At 35.7% G+C, this 20,690-nt stretch overlaps 1 protein-coding gene across 1 annotated transcript in view; it reads left to right on the top strand.

Annotated features, from left to right (window-relative positions):
• The window catches only part of KNDC1 (kinase non-catalytic C-lobe domain containing 1), a gene marked incomplete at both ends in the record, with an annotated part of 63,539 nt that overhangs the window by 31,316 nt on the left and 11,533 nt on the right, over window positions 1-20,690 (top strand). Inside the window, 11 exons of the mRNA XM_082053834.1 lie at window positions 2,736-2,850; window positions 5,898-5,969; window positions 6,072-6,133; window positions 8,379-8,537; window positions 8,892-8,969; window positions 9,652-9,745; window positions 9,927-10,089; window positions 10,182-11,023; window positions 11,143-11,287; window positions 13,885-13,976; window positions 15,934-16,334. Coding sequence (XP_081909960.1) covers window positions 2,736-2,850; window positions 5,898-5,969; window positions 6,072-6,133; window positions 8,379-8,537; window positions 8,892-8,969; window positions 9,652-9,745; window positions 9,927-10,089; window positions 10,182-11,023; window positions 11,143-11,287; window positions 13,885-13,976; window positions 15,934-16,334 — 2,223 coding nt within the window. The remainder of the gene's footprint in view (window positions 1-2,735; window positions 2,851-5,897; window positions 5,970-6,071; window positions 6,134-8,378; window positions 8,538-8,891; window positions 8,970-9,651; window positions 9,746-9,926; window positions 10,090-10,181; window positions 11,024-11,142; window positions 11,288-13,884; window positions 13,977-15,933; window positions 16,335-20,690) is intronic.

The raw sequence follows: 20,690 nt of genomic DNA, 5'->3' as shown, positions 1-20,690 counted from the left end.
CCAGCTAGCAATATTAATATTTGAAGTTTAATCTTTCTTTAGGATGCTGGCCAGAGAGAAACAATGAGGTTATACATTTAAATAAAATTCACCAATCTGTAACCAGACTTGTTTTTTTTTTTCCTCCTGATTCGGGTTTGTTTGGCCATCCTGTGGCTGGCAGTGGTTCTCACTTCTGCTAAGATTTGCTTTTCCCACATCCTTTCTTCTTCTGAAATAGAATTTCAGTTTCTGCTGCCTTTTCATCCTCCTTTTTTTGTTGTCTGTCATTGACACTTTCTTATTTCTTGAACTTTTGCTGCTGCTTGTAGGGCTTATTCCTACTTTCTTGCTGTGCTTAAATCTTTCTGTCATTTCTTCCTCTAGGGAGCTTGGATATCCAAGAGAAATGCCTTTCAGCTTTCTGCTGTACAACTAACTTCAGTCTCCAGTTTAGTGAGAAATTCTTCTTCCCCTTGCTAGCTGTTCATCACCTTCTCCTGAAGTGAGAGGTGATTTGTATATGCGATAGAGGAAGTTCATCTTTCTCCACTGCAGCTTTTAGAGCCTCTAGGGACACAAACTTCAAGAGGAGGGATTCTTTTATAGAGAAACATGTGGCAGTGGTGTGTACTTATTACAAAAATATTCTCAAATTCCAAAGCCTTCTTAAAGCTCTAGTTGGTCTGTGGAATTTCTCTTTTGATGTCTCTCCAATCATGTCAGCTGTGCAGGGTGAATTTGAAGATTTGTCTGCTGCTTTCATTGTAAGGTGTTTGTGAGCAAAGACATTGGAGGCACATGAGGACCAGGATGCGGTGGAGGGGGGAATGCAGCCCTGTTCAGACACAGTAATCAGTCAACAGCTTCTGAAGATCTGTCTTGAATGTTCTCTAGAGTAATTCATTCTTTTTGACTATCTGACCTCTTCCTTCCTACTGTGTAACTGATGTCTTTTTATCAGACAGTTCAGGAGCTTAGTTTTCTAGATATAATGAAGAAGTACATTAGTGAATGGAACAGGATGCTGGCGATAGCAAACTTTGAGAATGAAGCTTAACTTTATTATGTGGCTTCAAATCTGTCTGTTCCAAAGTTACTAATTTTTGCTGTGTTCCTCAGTAGAGGATAGGAGAAAAAAAACCACCAAATTCATTTGTGTGTGTTAGTTGTAGGCAGAAAATAAAACATTATAAGTAAATCAAAAGGTGTTTGATGGCACATCTTGTTAGAAATTAATAGCTTATCTGGTTCACCTTGATGGAATATTTAAATACTGTGATTCCAAAGTATTACCTTCTTTGAGAAGGTCTTCTGGTAAAAATTAAATTTTCAATGAAGTTTCGGATGCAGAAATTAATGTAGTTCCTTTTCTCCTCCCCATAGATTGCAGGAGAATAACTTCTGTTTGTTGGTCTCGATGAAAGTTAATGCAGTATTCTGTTTACATAGTTTATGATAGACTTCAGTGAGGCACTATTTGGACTTTGTTTCATAGCCAGGATTATGAAAAATTGGCTGCAGTAAATGACAGTGCAGAGATCGATTTGGCAAATGTAATGTACTATTGTGTGTGAGAGACCCGTAGTCTATTTAGATTTTACAAACATTGACTGGGATATGAAGGTGTCTCTGAAAACAACAGAACAGTTCAGAGGTTTTAATTTTTGCTTCTGTCTTGTGTGTTCTGGTTTTGTTTTGTTTATTTTTCCAGAGTTAATCCTGAATTGCATGTGGTAGTTCTTTTCCCCAAGATGGCCTAAAGCTGACATTTAGAGATGGTTTAATATCTTAGGGCTGCATATGCAACAGAAAACGCGCTGTGCTGTTTTTTAAAACAGTTGGATGAGTCTGCTCTAACCCAGAGGTTTCTACCTACAGTGCATTTTTTACTGTTCCTTTGGTAGCTGAATGGAGATTGTAAAGTCCAGCTGATGTCAAGAGGCACTAGTAGTGATAAGCTCTTCTATTAGCACAACTTGATGGGGAAGGTGTCTGTGCAGCACCATCAATGTCAAGTTACTACATTCAGAAAAAAAAAAAAATCACAAAACGTAAAACATGGATTCTCTGAAGAACAGTAAGTTTCCATGGAGCAATATCTTTGTTGCATTAATGTATTATGTCAGGTATCAAACACTGAACTGATAGCCAGAAAAACAAATACTGTCGCTACAAATTGAACATCCAGTGTTTAAAAAAAAGAACATGCTTGGACTTCAAATAAATCTGTCATTAATTCTGTCAGTATTGTGACCATCTTTCACAGAAGAACAAGAAATGTTGATGAAATCTTTAAGGTAAGACTTGCAATGCAACTGTCAGGGTAAATCAGGATTTGAATGTGGGATTTTTTTTGTCGGTGGTGATCATTTGGATTTTTATGTTTTCAAGTCTAGGTGAGGTCCCTACAATTATGTGTCATCTTTGGCATTTTTAGAGCGTCTTTCCTTAGTATGATAAGGAAGAGCTTCCAAACAGCCTACTTTTCCTGAAACACTTCTATTCTTGCTGAAATCTCACCTTTGTTATGCAATTAAGAAACTACTGGTTCATCTATACAGCCAACTTACAATGCTTTTTCCGTAAGAAGTATTAGTAATTCATTACTGGCAAGTGCAATTAATACCTTAATGCTTTTTAGGTGACAGTGTTGTATATTAGGATTTAGTTTTTCACTGTGTCTGTAAACATTTTTTGGTTTGTGATGATTTTTATTAACTTTCTGCATCCTCACCTTTTTTCTTTTTTTTCAGTGGATCTCTCTAAAACTCCTGTTGTCCTGGTACGGTAAACCTCTGAAAGACTATCAACTCTGGGCTCTGTGTCATGAGTGTTTATGTGCTCTGCAGACTTGCATAGATTATCCAGGTATTATATTAACTATCCTGAAATATTTCTTAATTATTTATGTTCTCTTTATTAATGTTTTCTTTATTCTGTGAATAAAAATAACTCTACTTTCATTTTGTGTACAGAAAAAATAATAGGTAGTATCTTTTAAATTGCGACTTCGAATTTTGACTCAATTTGGAATTTTCTTCCATATATAGAAGAATGTCTGCTTTTCTCTTCATTCTGAGTTTCGGTGTCTTTTGCAAGGGAAACAAATCTTTATGGTTTCAAGCAATGAAGCAAATTTTATGTTTAGACATTTTGTGGATGGAGAAACTGTACTGTGACTTTTAAGAAAAGCACTTGGGATTTGTCTCTTGAAAGCAGAAGGAAATAAGTTTTATCTGTATGTAAACATAAAGCTTCCACTCTTGCCTGAATTTCTTTGTGACAAGTGATTCCTGACGTATTTTTGACAATACAGGGCTTTGTCTGTTTAAAGTGCCCAGGGACATAACTCCTTCCACATTCCCTATGCTTCAGTTTATAGAAGAATTATCAGAAGTCAACTTCTGAGACAGGAACGGGAAACTGTGCTTTGACAGAATTGGAATATGTTGTATATGACTTGGGAGAAGACCACCCTAAATTTCCGTAGGCATTCTGAATGTTGGTTTAGCTTATACTAATAATAAATCCATAGCAGTTCTGATAAACAGAGCAGAGGTTCTCACCACCACCTTTTCCTTTTTTTTTTTATTTAAAAAGCCTGCTTTTGAGGGTTTGGACAGGGATGAGTTTGAGGTCTGTAACTGAATGTAAACAACCAGGTAGTAAGGTACAGAAAACTTACTGCACCTCTTCAATTTTCAGCTTCAGCTATTTTATTTTTTATGATATAATACTGTTAAAGAGGAAATGGCCCTTAGAGACTTCTGAGCACTTTAAGGAATGTTACCCTTAACACTAAGTATTTGATATACCGTGCAATAAAAGGATTATTTCAGCCTCATACCATGTTCCTAATGTTTGTGAAGGTTACAACTGCACATAAAGGCTCAGATTCTAATTTAATATGCCTAGCCAGTCTCTGTTACCGTACTTACATGCACGTGGAATGTGTAAGTCTTCAAAGTACTAAAGACTGAATTGTGATCTGAACCTTACATAGCCTGTAGAAGTGAACATAATGATACAAACCACTAAATGGAATGCACCTTACTTAAAATTCCGTATTTGACAAGTAAAGCTACCTTGAAGTTGACTATTGTGTTCAGATATAAAATATTTCTGAGAGGATTCTCTGCCTGTTCTGGAAGTAGTTGTGCATTGTGTAATGACTTACAGTGGGTTTGCTACTTCAGTGCCCCCACACACACAAAGTTCTCTCAGCATTGCTTTTGAGTAATATTAGCTTATTAAAGTGAAGCTGATATCATATAAAGCGTTTGTTAAAATATCCTTTGTCTTAACACTGGTAGAGTAAGATTGGTAGCTGGTAAGTCATAGTTAAATATATGAAATGTGGAATAAACTGGATTGTTTATTATTTATTCACTTAACCTTTTCCTCCAAATCCTTCCTTGATTACACCTCTTTCATTGTCCTAAACGGGAATTATCTGGGTAAGAAAACATACCACAAAGCTATCCTCTTCATTTATTTTTTTTAATGCAATCCTGCTACAAAAGTTGTTTGTACCCTCCTTTGAGACTTCACTTATTTCCTCTCCTCTTATCAGAGGATGTTGCTTATAGGCACTTTAGATAACACAGGTGAGAATTCTCTGCTGTGCTGAACTCCTTGAGATCTGGTTTTCCTGAATTTTGTTGCAGATTCAGGGGCGTTAACTCTTGAGAAGCAAAGACAGTGAGCGTGAAGGGTTCTCAGGAGCTGCCTCTGCAGAAATAACTAATAAAGGTTCCTGGTCAGGAAAGCTTTCCTTTTCAAGACACATGTTCAGGTCCAGCTTAAATATTGTTGAAGGTAGTAGGCAAACCTTTATTTACACTAAGCACAGTGAACAACTTAATGGCTTTAGATGTGTTTTGTACAGGTAACTACAAAAGCAAAAAGGTGATTTTTTTTCTTTATTTCTCTCTCTTAGACCTCTTCAATGTATTATTTAATAACAAATTAGTATTTGTTTTACATAGGCCTCATTAGTATTTTATTTATTAAATAATAAATTCAGTGTTTTAACCTCTTATTTTGTTTAAGAATCTATTCTCCTAGTACTCTGGTTTTAATCAAAAAACAGCATATTTCATGGTAGTATACATAGGTAGGACTACACGGCTAGCCAATTGGCTTATTATATTGAGACATGTTAAATTACAGTGTGCTTTGAAGATATCCAACAGACAGACACAGTCCTGCCACAAGATTTTCATCATTGAATTTATGTAGAGTGATCTCATGAGCTTAATGTTAAGTTCCTGAAGACCTCAGATCATTTTGAATAGTTTTAGAAGTCAATTATTTCTTTCCTAACTATGGGAAATTTCAGGGCTTTCCAAATACCAATCTACATAACATTTCTTCAGTGGGAGTGTGTGATTCTAAGTATTTGTATCCTATCCCATCTAGAGGAGTTCTTGATCTAGCCACATATGTCTCAGTGTCTCCAGATAATGACCGTGTATTTTGGTGAGCTTGGAGGAGGGAAGAGGGAGAGATAAAACACTTAGGATAAATCTACTGTCTTTTATTTTTAACTGATGAGAAGACTAGAGTACATCTAGATGTCTTTTTTTTTCCTTTGTTCCTTCCTTGGCCTTCCTTTTCAATGCTGGATGTAAAAAGAGTGAACTTCCAGTATTCTAAGTCCTTTTACTTATCGTACTCTTTTACTTATTTACTTTCTTGTCTTCGTTCTGCAGGAATTGCTTTGGGTGATTATGCATCTACTGTCTCTTTATTGGGTATTGTCTGTTCCAGCATTAGTGTTAATTAAAGCATAATTTATTGCAGCGTAATTGCTGACATTGCAAATTATTTTAAAAATTAATTCTTTTTATTAGTGTCACAGTTATAAGAACAGATATTTATTACGTCTTGCCCTTTTGTGGCTTGTTTTGCAGTGGTCTTATGTTTGGACTCCGTGCTGATTGACTGCCATGGAAGTGTCCTCATTGCTGCTCCAAAAGCTGAAGGTAAACTGATACATTGCATGCTCTGCTTCTGTTTCTTCTAGAGGGGAGTGAAGAGGAAAGCAAATATCTTACCTTTTGTTTCTGGTTTCTTTTCTCATTTAGAATCTTGTGATATATTTTATTTAGCTCCTGAAATTGAAGAAGAGGATGTAGATACTGAGAAGGTAATGTGGTAGGTTATGTAGGTTGCTATGCATTTATCAAAGGATAATCATATCCCTCTACTGCTTGAAGAAGAAAGCGAAAGTCTTCTGAGATTCTGATGTTTCTCATTTCTCCCAATTTTTCTTGTTATCTGTGCGTTTTTTAATATATTGATCTCCCATAAATTAATTGCTTCTAAAAAATGCAAATAATAGAAATAATTTTGCCTTCTAAAATCTGCTGCTTGCCAAAAATCTGTTATTCAAATTTTCCGTAAAGCTTAATTATCCTCAGTTTGTTAGCAGTGAGACAGACTTCTGAGTCATGTTTTCACATTCTAGACGTCACACTAAGGTCAGTATTTTTTACTTTCTAGGCTAAACCTCAAACATTATTCTCATTTGGAAGACTAGATAAAAAAAATCACTGTCAGCATATTATTACTGTGGAAATGTTATGAATTATGTCTTTTACCAGTACAGTTTTCCTAGAGTTTTTTGCTGTAGGTGTAAGCCATGAGGAGCTGTCAGACCAAAGGTTATAAAAATGTTAATAAATAGCAGGTATTTGTCTCCCCTGCAGCTGCATCTGAATTGCAAGCTGTACAACACTGATCTTAAGAGTTAGGAAGACAGAATTTACGATACCTTTCTATTATGTAACAAGAAAAGCGGTTAGCTAATATGTACCTTGTGCCCCCTTGAGTCCTTTAAAATTAGACATAGCAGTCATGAATCAGAAATAAAAATCATTAATAACCTACTATAGACAGAGTTTGACTTTCTGTAAAATTATCTGTAACTAGAAAATTATTATATATCATCTTTAGAGTTGTTCTTTCTTCTTAAACTGCTTTGATCCAACATGCAGTTTTTCAGAGGCTTCGAAAGCTTAAACTAACCCTGAAATATAATACAGCAGTTTCACCAGACAGTATAAATTAATAATCCTAAAGTCTTTATGCTTTATTCTTTTTCTTTAGAATATCTGGAGTCATCTTTTTTTTTCCTTATTTTTCTACAGCATTATATATAGAATAAGCTGACTGGATTTTTTTGCTTTTTTTCCTGATATTTGTATAACTTTTTGGTTGTTACTAACATTTAGTTAGAATTATGGTATGGAAATAAAGACTGTGTGTTGCCAGTCATAGCAACTGTACTACCACAGTAAAAGGAACTTTTTTGATGAGTATGCTGGATTGGATGGCAAGTTTTTCCTAAATAAATAAAGTTAGGTTAAATTTGTGATCCCATTGAGCTCTTGGAATTCTGAGCCTAAGAGGAAGACTTTTTTTTGTTTGTTTTGGTGGAACTGCTTTCTCCTATTTCAAATACTTCGTACCTTTTAGTCGCTTTTGTTTGACAGTTCAAATGGTTCACAGGTAATTGTCTTTATAGTGAACTTCCTTATGTCATGTTTATTGCTGTTCACTTTGCTCAAAAGAGTATTAGAGAATGTTGTTTTACACGACCACATTGTTCAGTACTGTGCTTAGGTTTCTGTCCCCTGAGCATTTTTTATATCTTTCAGAGGCGATGTGAAAAAGCATGGTGTTCTACCTGCATTTCTAGTACATGCTAACATATGTAAACTCTTCATTAAGTAGTCTGAATCAGGCTCTGTCTCAAAATTGTAATTCTTCAAATAAAACAAGAAGGCTTGTGAAGATCAAGTACTTTTCAAGGTCCCTCATCATGGCAACTTCAATTGATCTAGCTGCAGGTAGCACAATAATTGCTAAAATAAATATACAGTACTTCGTTCTTCTGATAGGTGTAATCTCTATAAAATACAACTCGTAGTGGCTAGCTTTTAATTACTGTGTGCCATTTACTGCTGAATTATAGTGACCTTTTTTAAGTAACTTGCAGCTGTCCAGGTTTTATAGTAGAACTCTAAGGCTTGTAGCAATCTAAGTTTTTATATGAGTAAGGAATTCTTCAAAATTATTCTAAAACCCACCTTTTTTCCTGAATAGCTTTCCTAGACAAAGCATAAGGAAAATTATGTCTGTTGCTTCAAAAGTGGAAATTTAGCTAGTATTATTGGCCCTGCATGTGTAGCAACTGGTTTTTGAAATGGGCTGTGATTTCCATCAGTGTCTTCAAAAGCCAAATGTGATCTGTACTTCGGAAGCTCAAGCCATTATTTTTTTGGGGGAGAGTGACAGGAATTTTGGGATAATTAGCTGGGATTGGTTTTGAGGTGAAAGCTTGTTTTGGTCTGTTTACATCTTTTCTGTCTCCTATGGTATTCTCATAGGTCTGCATTTATGGTGTTGCTGCAGTTCTCTGGATGGCTGCAAAATACAGTGTTCCACCAAGCCACAAACTAGCATTGCCAAGAAAATTTAAAAAATTTCTTCTGGATATGGCAAGAAAAAACCCTGAAGAAAGACCTTCTCTAGCTGATGCAATTAAGGTTACTAGAGTTAAGCAATTTTATGTGAAATTTAGTTGTGTCTAAAGTCTTATTTTAGTGATCTGAATGTCAAAATATTAATTTATTTTTTGTAATGGACTGATATCTAATTAAATGATAACCAGTCACCTTGGGGTTTGTTTTTTATAAAGCTGCCTCCCGAGGGACACAGAGGGGTGTGTTTTTAATTTACATTGAAATCAATAAGGTGCTTAGAATAGGTTCATAATACTTCCTAAACTTATATTACTTCTAATTGACTATTTATCTTGACTTTGTCCTTGTCCAAGAATACCTCACTTGATTGAAAACTTATTTACTAACTGAAAATTATGATTTTTTTTTTCTTTTTAGACATGCAATTGTTATTTACTTGAACAAGGTATAAACAGCAAAAACATTTTGGCATTGTTGAACAAAACTGTCTTTAAGGTAAGAGTGCCACCTTTTTTAATTATCTACATTTTTTCAATTAGTTCTGTAAATTGTATTCAGTAATATTTTGTTCTCTATATTAGATTTGTTCTTTTTTTAATTATTTTTTTTTATTGGCAAGTAGTCTTTAAGTATTGCTGTTTTCTAGTTCTTGCTGTTGGAGTGGTGTCTCCCAAGAATCTGTGCCCTAATTCCACAATCCGCATGTGTCAGGGCTCAGAAATAAGAAGCAGCAGTTTTTTCCATTTACAACCCCTCTTATCAGAATGGAAGACTTTAAAATGTAATTGTTGTGTTCTGCTAATGTTTCAAATATGTAGATACAATTCATGGAGCATCCAGTCAATCCATGGAATTGGCTTTGTTCAAAACTTTGGTGACCCAAAAGTTCTGATTTGAAACAGAGGGTTACCAAGATTTGTAAACAGTTCTGTCAGTCCTACCACTCCTACCAGAGTTTTGTGTGTCATTTGTTTTAATTCTCTGTCTCAGCATCACTAAGTTGCTGCCTTGCATATCACAGAAACTGAAAATCCTGAAGTTATAGGTTTATATGGGGTTGGGGTTTTTTTTTGTTTGTTTGTTGGTTTGGTTTTTGTTTTTAAAGTAATGTGCTGAGCAGAAATTTAAAAAATTAAATTCTAATAAATTCAGTTTGAACTTCAATTTTTATTGTTAGGCTGTTGAGAAAGAAGTAATTTCTTCTCAAGATCATGTTGCTTTTGAATTTAAACATGAAAGCCATGGAATGGACCCTTCAGAGTCAAGTCTAGGTAAGCAGTCAGGCTCTTTGACATATTTACTTTGTTTTAATATTCTCTAGATCAGTTGTCTATGTAAGATTCGCTCAGCCATGTACAAAGCTTTTTTCTGTCTAAATTGATTGTTATTTACTTTACATTTATATTTGACATATTATTCATCTTTATGTGTTTTTTTTTGTTTGTTTTTTAGGATTTGTGCCTATTACCAGTGACAGTAAACTTGTAGCAGTTAAAGGACCAGTACCATGCCAGATTTCCCTAAATTGTGAAAAAGCTACATTACCTGTTGCATTCACCTCTCCTGCAACTCACTTTAAGCCTATTATTCTGCAGCAAAATGCAAATATAACTAAGTTAGTATATCCTAAAGCAGAGTAAGTTAAACTTTACACTTCATTGTTAAATCTACTTGAATTGTCCTCAAAACAATTTTATTCCTTTTCAGAGAGGTTCACACACCAGCTTCTGAGCAATTCAAGAAAGATAAAAGACAAGAAAAACATGCAGGCCATAATGAATCAGGATATATAGAAGACTCTGAAAGCTGTGCTACTGAGGACACAGATGTTGAAACTGCACCTGAAATACCTGAGTGTGATTTGCAAATTCCAGGTCACTCATCACAGATATCTTCAGAAGAGCAAAAGTCAGGCACTGCATTTACTTCTATGATTACATTACCATCACCATCCAATTCCTCACATATTCTACAAGAAAATAATATTTTGTCTGAAGTTCCTTCAAGCTCCTTAGCTTGCCCTACATCACCTAGTTTTCTTCACATAAATAATATAATTCTCAAAAAGGACTCAGAAAAAAGAGTTTTGACATTTGTGCCAGTACATTTAGCCGTGTCAGAGAAAATACCAAATAAACCTCTTCGTTCAAGAATTGCTTATGATTGCTATCAGAGTTTGCCAGTGCTACTTTCAAGTACTATTGCAAGTTATAAAATGGGCACACAAGCAGAAAATGATGCCTCCCTTTGCAAAGTGCAGAACTGTGAGACTGCTAATACACAGAACATGTTTGATAAAAGTAACCAAGGTGTTCAAACCAACTGCCAAGAAGTAGAGGGTGCTGCCAGTGTAAACAGTATTTTCGCTGAGCAAGAACACATACCATGTACCTCAGTGAATCAAGATAACTTTCATCTCTCTAGTGTTGAAGTCTTCCCCCAGCAGAACAGCACAAGTGACACTTTATTACAGCAAGTGGTTCATCTTATACAAGAGGAGTTTGCATTTGATGGCTATCTAGAAAATGGAGTTGAAGTTTTTGACATGGGTATGTACATTTTCTTCTATATATTATTATCATTGGTCTGTGAGAATATTATTAGAAATTACTTTTTTTCTCTCTCTTTTTTTTTGTTTCTTTTTTCTTTTCTTTTTTTTTTAAACAAGGTAACTTCATTTTAGGCTTAAAGAAAGTTAAGTTTGGCATATTCTCTGATACAATTTGTGAGAAGTTTTGTGACCTCTACTGGGATGAAAAATTACTGGAGAATCTCTATCAGGTAGTAAATGGAGAAAGACCTTCACATTTATGGTAGGTGTTTTTCAACTTTTTTCTTTTTACAGTTCAGTATAATGCTTTTCTCCTTATTTCCTATAAGCAGGAACCGGATATCCTGCTGCTTCTCAGATAGCTTTACCTGTTTCCTGCCAACTGTTAATTTCCCGGTCTATCAGACAATTCATGGTCTTCCCCATAGCACATAGGGCTTAATGACTTAGCAGAAAATATTTTCTATTAAGCTTGTCTGTCACTCCATCTTAGGATAGCTGAATTAATCGAAACCTAATTTTGATCAATGTTATTTTCAACCATTAGTGTGATGGAGAGCTTCATAGTCATGTTAGAAAGAGGCTGTTTAATCAGAAGTGAAATATATTGTTCTTAGTGTTCAGTTTCCTTATTCTGTTTGAGTTTAGTTATTTATATCTATTAATATCTAAGAACAAGGAAATTAGTTTAGCTTTGCTAGAAATATTTTACTTAACTGATTTAGTTTGACTAAGTGTTCCTCCTGGCAATCTTTCTGAAGTAGCCCATTAAGTGAGAAAACACCAGCTTAATTTCTCATTTTTACTATTTCATCTTCAAGGCATATTTACCTGAAAAATAATAAAAATGTTTTATTGCAGCCTCCAAATGTAGCATACTTATAAAAACTTCTTACTAAGGGCTATTGTAAACAGTAATCAATTTATATATGGATGGTTATGGATGTTTTCTTTGTCACAGTCTGGAACTAAAAACTGGAAGTTCTGAGAAAGCAGCTTGGTAGGTATTTGTAGAAAAATTTCAGTATTAAGAGGTGTATTATCTTGACAGCAAGCTTCAGAGAGAACAGACTAAGACTTCCAGATATCAGACCCTGATATGCTAGTTTATTTCCTGTTTGGATTGGGATTTTTAAGGAGTCACTGAAAACTGGTTGCAGGTTAGGCTCCTAGTTCCCCAGAGTTGAATGTTACAGCAGGGCAAACAGCACGTTGCAGCTGAATTACTGAGATATATGAAGACGTCATCCTCTACATTAACTTTTGTTACAAAGTAAAGTTTTTGAAAGCAGGAATGAAAAGGAAATCATCACAGAATCACAGAATGTTAGGGATTGGAAGGGACCTCGAAAGATCATCTAGTCCAATCCCCCTGCCGGAGCAGGAACACCCAGATGAGGTTACACAGGAAGGCGTCCAGGCGAGTCTTGAATGTCTCCAGAGTAGGAGACTCCACAACCTCCCTGGGCAGCCTGTTCCAGTGTCTGTCACCCTCACTGAGAAGAAGTTTCTTCTCAAATTTAAGTGGAACCTCTTGTGTTCCAGTTTGAACCCATTACCCCTTATCCTGTCATTGTTTGTCACCGAGAAGAGCCTGGCTCCATCCTTGTGACACTCACCCTTCATATATTTGTAAACATTAATGAGGTCACCCCTCAGTCTTCTCCAAGCTAAAGAGACCCAGCTCCCTCAGCCTTTCCTCATAATGGAGATGCTCCACTCCCTTCATCATCTTTGTTGCCCTGCACTGGACTCTCTCCAGCAGTTCCCTGTCCTTCTGGAACTGAGGGGCCCAGAACTGGACACAATATTCCAGATGTGGTCTCACCAGGGCAGAGTAGAGGGGAAGGAGAACCTCTCTCGACCTGCTAACCACCCCCCTTCTAATACACCCCAGGATGCCATTGGCCTTCTTGACCACAAGGGCACAGTGCTGGTTCATGGTCATCCTGCTGTCCACCAGGACCCCCAGGACCTCCCTTTCCCCTACACTGCTCTCTAATAAGTCATTCCCCAATTTATACTGGTACCTGGGGTTGCTCCTACCCAGATGCTATACTCTACGCTTCTGCTTGTTATATTTCATTAAATTTTTCCCTGCCCAACTCTCCAGCCTGTCCAGGTCTCTGGATGGCAGCACACCCTTCTGGCGTGTCAGCCACTCCTCCCAGCTTGGTGTCATCAGCAAACTTGCTGATAGTACACTCTATTCCCTTGTCCAAATCGTTGATGAATATATTGAATAATATAGGCCCCAGTACTGACCCTTGAGAGACTCCACTAGATACAGGCCTCCAACTGGACTCTGCCCCATTGACCACAAAACCATTGACCATTTATTATCCAGTGTAAAAATAGAATTCTAGGTTTTAGATCGTGCACAAGAACTGCCTTAGAATATCTCTGAGACACGGCTTACTTAACATTCTTTAGAGAATATAGCAGTTTTTAATTGTTAACTTCTTTGAGTTAAAATTATGATTATTCTTGTTAGGGATGACTTAGACTGTTATCCAGAGTTTGAATCCTGAGTGAAAAACCCATTACAGTAATTTTCAGTCTAAGTTGTGCCTGGAGTTATGCCTCCTGTTTGTGTGTGTTCTGATAATTCTGTTGGAATTTTGCCAAATGCTGTAAAGGAAAATCTCTGTATCTTACTCAAGTGTGCTTTAATGTCCATTTGAACCCTTTTTTTTCTTGTGAAATAACAACTGAAGCTGAACATGCAAGCTTCAGGAAGTAGATAAATGCCATGAAGCCCTTCACATACATGGTAGTAATTTGTGAGAACTCATTTTACTGATGTAAATATAAAAGGATATAAAATATTATTTTTTCCTAATCCTCTTACATTTTCAGCATAACTGAGGCAGGTGATTCAGAGTGTGACAATGAATTCCAAGATCTGAAGAAATCTGGTAGCTTTTTGGCAAGCAGCGATCAGACAGAAGGTGAGAAGGGACTTATGTTTCTACATCTTTGTGTATGTTAGGAACCAATGACTCAAGTTTTAAGAGATTGGCACTTTGTGTTTTCAGGAAGACATTCATCTGGGCACTTATGAACATTATCAGTGAATCTGAACTTTATCAGTGCCTTGGGGACCTTTTATAAGAAGCTCACATATTTCACTGAGTGAGATGCCCGTTACTTAGGTTTATTTACACAGATGAGTCTGTTAAAAAACTCCCAAATCCTAATTGCTACATGTTGTTTTCTTGTATTCATCCAATGAAGTTCTACTGGCATTCTTCAAAGTAGAGGGGAGGAAGGGAAAGGACAATCACATTAAGTCAGCTCTGTGCAGTGTAACAAGCTTATCTAGGCAGAGAGGAGAACTTCAGAAAGTGCTTATGACTCTGTAGGTGTTACTGAAGACGTTGAGAATTGATTGAAGGATAACCCTTCAGTGATCTGGTCCTTCTTTATCATTTATCAGAATTCAAACAAAACTAGGCAGAAAAAAGAAATAAAATTTATCAAACCAAAAGTATTGCATTGTCAATACATTTATTTACAAATTCTGGGAAGGGAATTGTATAGAAATCTAGGAACTTAATTTCTTTTGCAATTACATAAGCATTTTTAACTATCAGAATGGTTTTCACAAATAGGGAAAAAAAAAAAAAAGTCCTCTCCTGGGAATTCTTCAGCTTCCCTATTTTATCCATTGACATGCCTTTTTAAAGATAGATAGCAAAGTGATCAGGTCAAATGATTTGTTAATCAAGATAATTTTGCCTTTTGATCATTATTTCAGGGCAGTCATTGATGTTATATTAGTGGATTGTTTATTTGTATTTCTTCAGTGTGAGTTTTGCATCTTCCCTGACAAACTTTGTGATTGAAGTTTCACAAAATACTCCATCTTTCAGTAACTGAAATCAAAACTGAGCTTGGACTGATAAATACCATTATTACAGAAGAAACATTGCCCTTTTTAGGTTTGGTGTATTCATGGACAGCTTGTATGTGGTTGCTGTTGTAGCAGTTTCATCTTTTTTCAAAGTAGTTCAACCAGGTTTTGACATTTGAACTTGGTTACTTCTCTGTTTTGGGTAAAGTCAAACTGGGTGTTCTTTAAAGAATGTCTTATACCCCCTACATTGTTAACTTTTATGGCAAAACATAAATTTGTAAGTCTGCACTTGGCTGCTGTCATGCTATGTTACAGTTTTCCATTTTGGCTCAGAATGACTGCAAATGTAAAGCCAGACTTTTTCATGGGGTATGTGACTTCTTTGCACCAGTAATTCAGGTCTGTTTGACTCAAGGTGGCATGTCTGAGCTCTGGAAAGTTGCTCAAGTGAAAAGGGAGACTTCTGGCAGGCGTAAAAGCTCCTGTCAGCATCGTGCCAACCTTTCACTGTCACCTCAGTCCCTTAAGGTTGGTAGTAACCATTATAATAACTGCAAAGAAGTCCCATCATAACTCAAGGGACTTAGTCCTGTAGGAGCAGAAGGTTTAACATCTATGTCTGCTTTGGCGGTATCAAGTATTTTTTCCCTCTATGTCTGGACTAAAAGCTTCAGGACTTATAAACAAAAAAAAGCATCAAGAGCTAAGCTTTTTACTAATGTGTGCACAGGTCTGACATATTTAACTTTTGTTTTGAAGTTTCCATACTATGCTTTGTTTAAATGCTTGTTGTATATACACAGAATGTATTTTGTAATTTTCAGAAATGTATTGACCAAAGCTTAATAGTTCTGAAATCTCTTTAGCCTTTATAATTTTGCAACATGTAGTTGAGGAAAAAAGCACAGACCCAAAATAACCACGTAACACCACTGTTTGAGGGCAGAGGTGGTCTCATAACTATACTTTGTGTGTGTACTGTTTAAGTTCAACGAAGCATGCGTCACAACACGACCATTATTTCTTTTCCCTCCGTACACCCTCTTTAGGAGAAGGGGAAGCAACCTTTGACATGAAGGCTGAGTCTATGAATTCATCAACAGCTGAAATGGATTTTGATGAGTCACCTTCAGATAATTTTAAAAAAGAATTGAGGCTACAGAATACTATTCACATGAAGAGAGGGCAACAATGTTTACAAAGCAGTGACTGTGGCATTAGTCCAGGCTTTGCAGAAGAAAGTAGAGAACCAGAGGAAGACACTGTGATAAAGGCAGGTGGAAACAGTTACCTTGTGTCTCCCAGTCTACCTGACTTTCATGGCTGTAGTCCTGGTTGGAGCAGTGCATTTTATGGAGCTGAATGTTTTGATTCAGAAGTTCATAGATACATCAAAAATCTTGGAAAGCAGAAATCAAGTGATCCACAAAATGTAGATGCTAAAAAAGTGGTGAGTACATCGATTTAAAATCATTAAATATCTCTTTACTTGCTGGTTAAAAGTATTATATTTGTTGTGTTATAGTGAGTTGAAACCCTTTTTCTTCTTTTAAATTCTTACTCTTAAGTGTTTTAAAAACTTAAGATTTGTGATGTCTTATCAATAAACCAGGGTGAGGTAAGTATTCCAAAATAAAGATCACTGACATGAAATGGATAAATCACTGACCTACAACCCATCTTCTCTTCCCGGAGCTGACTGGAAAAGTACCCTGTGCCATGTGCACCAACCCCATGGTGGTAATATTACAGAAAAGAGCCAAGGATGGCTATGACTGGTGTGTATCTCGGGCTCTCAAGAGGTCCTCCCTGTCATGTGCTCTAAGCCCTTTTCTTTGGTCAGCAGAATGGCACCTATTTGCTCTTGGAGATGGCTGATTATCATTATGAGCGCAGCTTTGTTCCTTTTAATCAGCTTGGAGGCTATGGGAGAGCATGGGCAGGGGAGTGGGTTGTTTTAGGTTAGCAAGATCTTCCATTCCCGTAAATATCGTGTTGATCGCATTTACTTAATTTCTGCATTTGTGCATCTAGATATAAGAAGCATCAGTTTGTAAATATTTTTGTAAATATTTCAAGGCCAAAGCCACAGAGTAAAGATTATATATGAGACTGTAGAAATCTAAGTAGTTGGAGCTGGTTCTTGGGAAGGGAATGGAAAAATTGAAGCAAATGAATTATTAATACTGGAAGACCTATTAGTATAGGGACACTTGGAATCTTTTTGTGTCCTTGAGAATGGATAGATGTCTACTTTGTGTATTCTTATTTTTTCTGCCAGATGTATGTTTAATAAAGATGAAGCAGGAGTTGCACTGCTCTTGTGGATTTCCTTACTACGGGCAGTTAGTTGAATTTTTCCAGTGAGTATGACATAGTAGAACTGAACGGCTGAGAACACAATCTAAATTTATTTCTTTCCGCATAGCCAGTTTAAGTCACAATTGATCTATTTACATGCTTTTTTTTTGTGAAGTACTGTGATGTCACTTCAGTTTTCAGTAAAATAAACACTATTTTTCTGTTATTAGCAAATTAAAGCCTGAATCATTGAAAATGTGCTACTTCTTTTTTTGTTGTTGTTCCTTACTGTTCAGGTGTAAGTCTACAGGAAAAAATAGCAGGAGAAACTTAAGCTACTATTGGTTTGTATAAAAATAAATAAAATAAAAAGTAAAAAATAAGGATTCAGGACTGTCACTCTCAAATTTACATCTACTCAAAAATTCCTATTAGTATTTCTAATCCTATAGAGTTGTTTAATCCTGTGTAAGCATGACAACTAGAGAAAAATGGGCTTGCAAAATCTCCCTTCCTTGAAGGACTAATTCTTGACTGAGGAACAGATTTTCAAGAGCAAGGAGTTTTCATAAGCATCTAAATAGATTTTTCTGTTTCAACAGGCAGTCTTTTTTAGTTAAAGATTATTACAGACTACTCAGCAACTTAGTTTGAAAAAAAAGATGAATCTTCTGAGTACTTAGCGATTGTTTTCTATATTTAACAGGCATATAACGAAAATGAAGCAAGATTTATGGTGCTTACAGTCTGCTTTGGAATTTGCTTATGAAATTAATGCATACTATTATACATTGCTCCTATTTTCATTAATGTATAAGAACTTGGCAAACCTAACAATCATACAAGAGCTGGGGGAAAACAGTCATGAGATATCTCTGTAGAAAATTATATTTTGTTTGTGCCCAGTACATTCCACTGGAGGAAGATTACTATTGATATGAAGTACAATTTGTTCAGTTTAGCAGTTAATAAACAATTCATTTAGAGGGCAAGAGAATGCACATTCCAATAGCTGAAAAGGATGCATACTACTCTGAGGGTAAATGAACTAATATTCCTTGTGTTATCTAAAATTAGTGTGAAATCTTAAGAGCTGGACAAAAATTAGACTCTAATCTTATTCTAAGTAATGCAGGAATAACATATGTGATTTTCACTGCATATGAAACAATGGACAAACAAGGATAATTATTTGCAGACAATAGAAGTTTGGTAGCATATAAAATGCCTTCCTAATTTGTGAGATGCCTTTGTGTCCAAGTTATAAAGAATACAATTATAAAGTGTCATTTTCGATTATGAAGTCAAATTCGGTTTGTATTCTGCCATTTTCTTCAGAGGAGAAGGTTAACAGAAGCTCAGTACTCTTGTACAGCATAGAAATGTTTTGAATGGATTAATATGTGCAGAAACGCATATTCTATGTTGTACTGTTTATATTAAAAAGGCAGGTATAAAGTCTTAAAATATTTTTAATAATATAGTATTAAATGCTCTTTCTTTTTTAATTCAAAATGATTTAAGGTGTCTTGTTACTACAATTCAACAGAGGATAGTTTCAAAAATCAGTTACTTTTTGGTCTCATGACTGTTTTTATTTCTTTCACTGCCGTAGCATCAACAACTTTAATCTTCCTGCTGGTGTTGCTACAGCACTGACTTTCTGTGAAACCCAGCTTTTTCCAAATGTGTTTAAAATAAAAGCTTAGAGATTCAGAATGCTCCATTTGCAGTAATCTGGAACTTTTAACCTGAGCAAAGAAAACCTTCCCAAAATCCTGCTGTTTTTCGGAACTCCATCAGTCATGACAATTTCTGAAATAAACTATTAGCAATATTGTTGAAAAAAAAGATGAACTGTTATGAGCTTTAACTGGTCAGTATATATAAGAAAGACAGGGAAAAATATGAAATGTAAATCTATTTTTTGCACTGTTGCACCCAACAAGAAATTATTATTTTTAGCTGTAAGACAATCAACTATCAACATGTGGGTGATAAGCAGCTTCTTTGTGCTCTCTGCTGCCTGATTCATCAAACCAAACACTACAAACCAACTGTGAAAAATGTATAGCATGATTTTAGTCTCCATACCAGAAGCTGGCAAAGACCAGCTCATATCTCATTTTGAACAATATGGATGTTGCTGGTACTGTTGACAGCGGTAGGATTTAACATTATAAATCCTTGTGTATTGTTGTACTTGGATGTAGCCAACAGCTGCATGTGTTTTAGACTAGTTTTTTTTGAGAATATGCACATTTATACATTTATACTTGGAGCACTTGTTATTTAGAAAATAAATGTGGTCATTAATCATTGGCATTTATGAAGTGTTAACACCGTTAATGCATAAACAATGAAGAAGAGCTGTGCAAATTTCAAGGGAATGATGCGCTTGTCTGAACCAAATTACTGACCAAAACAAGAATAGACTCAATGTGAAAACTAACATGAGTTTTTTGCCAAAGTAGAAGCCCAAAAAAGTTCATTATGCTAGTTACCAATCTCTCACTGTAAAATCTAGTGGCAAAAACACATCTACCATATCCAGTCCAGGAGGACTATGAAGTCCAAAGGAAGGCTTCTAAGTGGCTATTTGGAGCAGAAAAGTGGTTTGAGTTGCTGGAGGAAAGTTCTGCCTCTCTTGCAAGGTAGAGCTGTTTGTCTCCACCGTATCCTTTGTTTAAATCATCTATTAGCCAGTTTTATTTCAGAAACTAGTTACTTGATTAACTGGAGTCTACTTTTCATTGTCTGGCAAGGATTACATCAACCTACTTTTTGCCCCATGTCTCTGACAGATCTTTTGAAAGTCAGCAATAAAACTGAGCTGATTGTACAGCTTTGTGGTAACGTGCTAAGGCAGTGTTTAGAAGTTGCTATTTCAAAGAGTGAATATTTAAAGATAGTTAGACATTTGAGCTTGATTACATTTGTCCTGACTTAGTGGTACAACCCTTCCATAGGGTTAGGTCTGCTTGGTCACTTTGAGTCCAGTCTGCAACTGGAACTGGGTAGTGAATGAGAGTCTAACCACACAAATTACAGTTTTAGAGACATATACATCTTGTTAATACACTTATCTCTCCAATGAAAACATTCATATGATTCAAATGTTTCTTTATTCACCTTCTAAAGCTAAATGCAGTTAAATTTATTTAGTTTTTTAATTTTATACACCTGTAAGTAGGTTTGAGAACATGCAGGGTCTGAGAAACTCTGAGTGCCATAACATATAATTGTATTATGACAGAGTCAAATATTCTGCCGTAAAAATAATTAACTTTTCTATTTTTCTACTGGAGCCTCTTGGATATTGTCTGTACCTTAGATAGGTTGTGGTTTAATAAGATGCAAAAAGTAAAACATTTGTAACATGATGAACAATATTAACAATAGGACTAAGCAAGCTATTGATTCAAAAAAACATGGTAATATGTACTCTTATGTTTGGAAGAAATGTGAAATAGCTAGCATAAAAAATAAAATATTTACGGGTCAA

Source organism: Streptopelia decaocto, assembly GCF_964273445.1.
Source record: "Streptopelia decaocto genome assembly, chromosome: 5".
Classification (NCBI taxonomy): Eukaryota; Metazoa; Chordata; class Aves; order Columbiformes; family Columbidae; genus Streptopelia; species Streptopelia decaocto.
The sequence above is the reverse complement of the archived record's forward strand: the minus strand, read 5'-3'. Positions and strand labels throughout refer to the sequence as shown.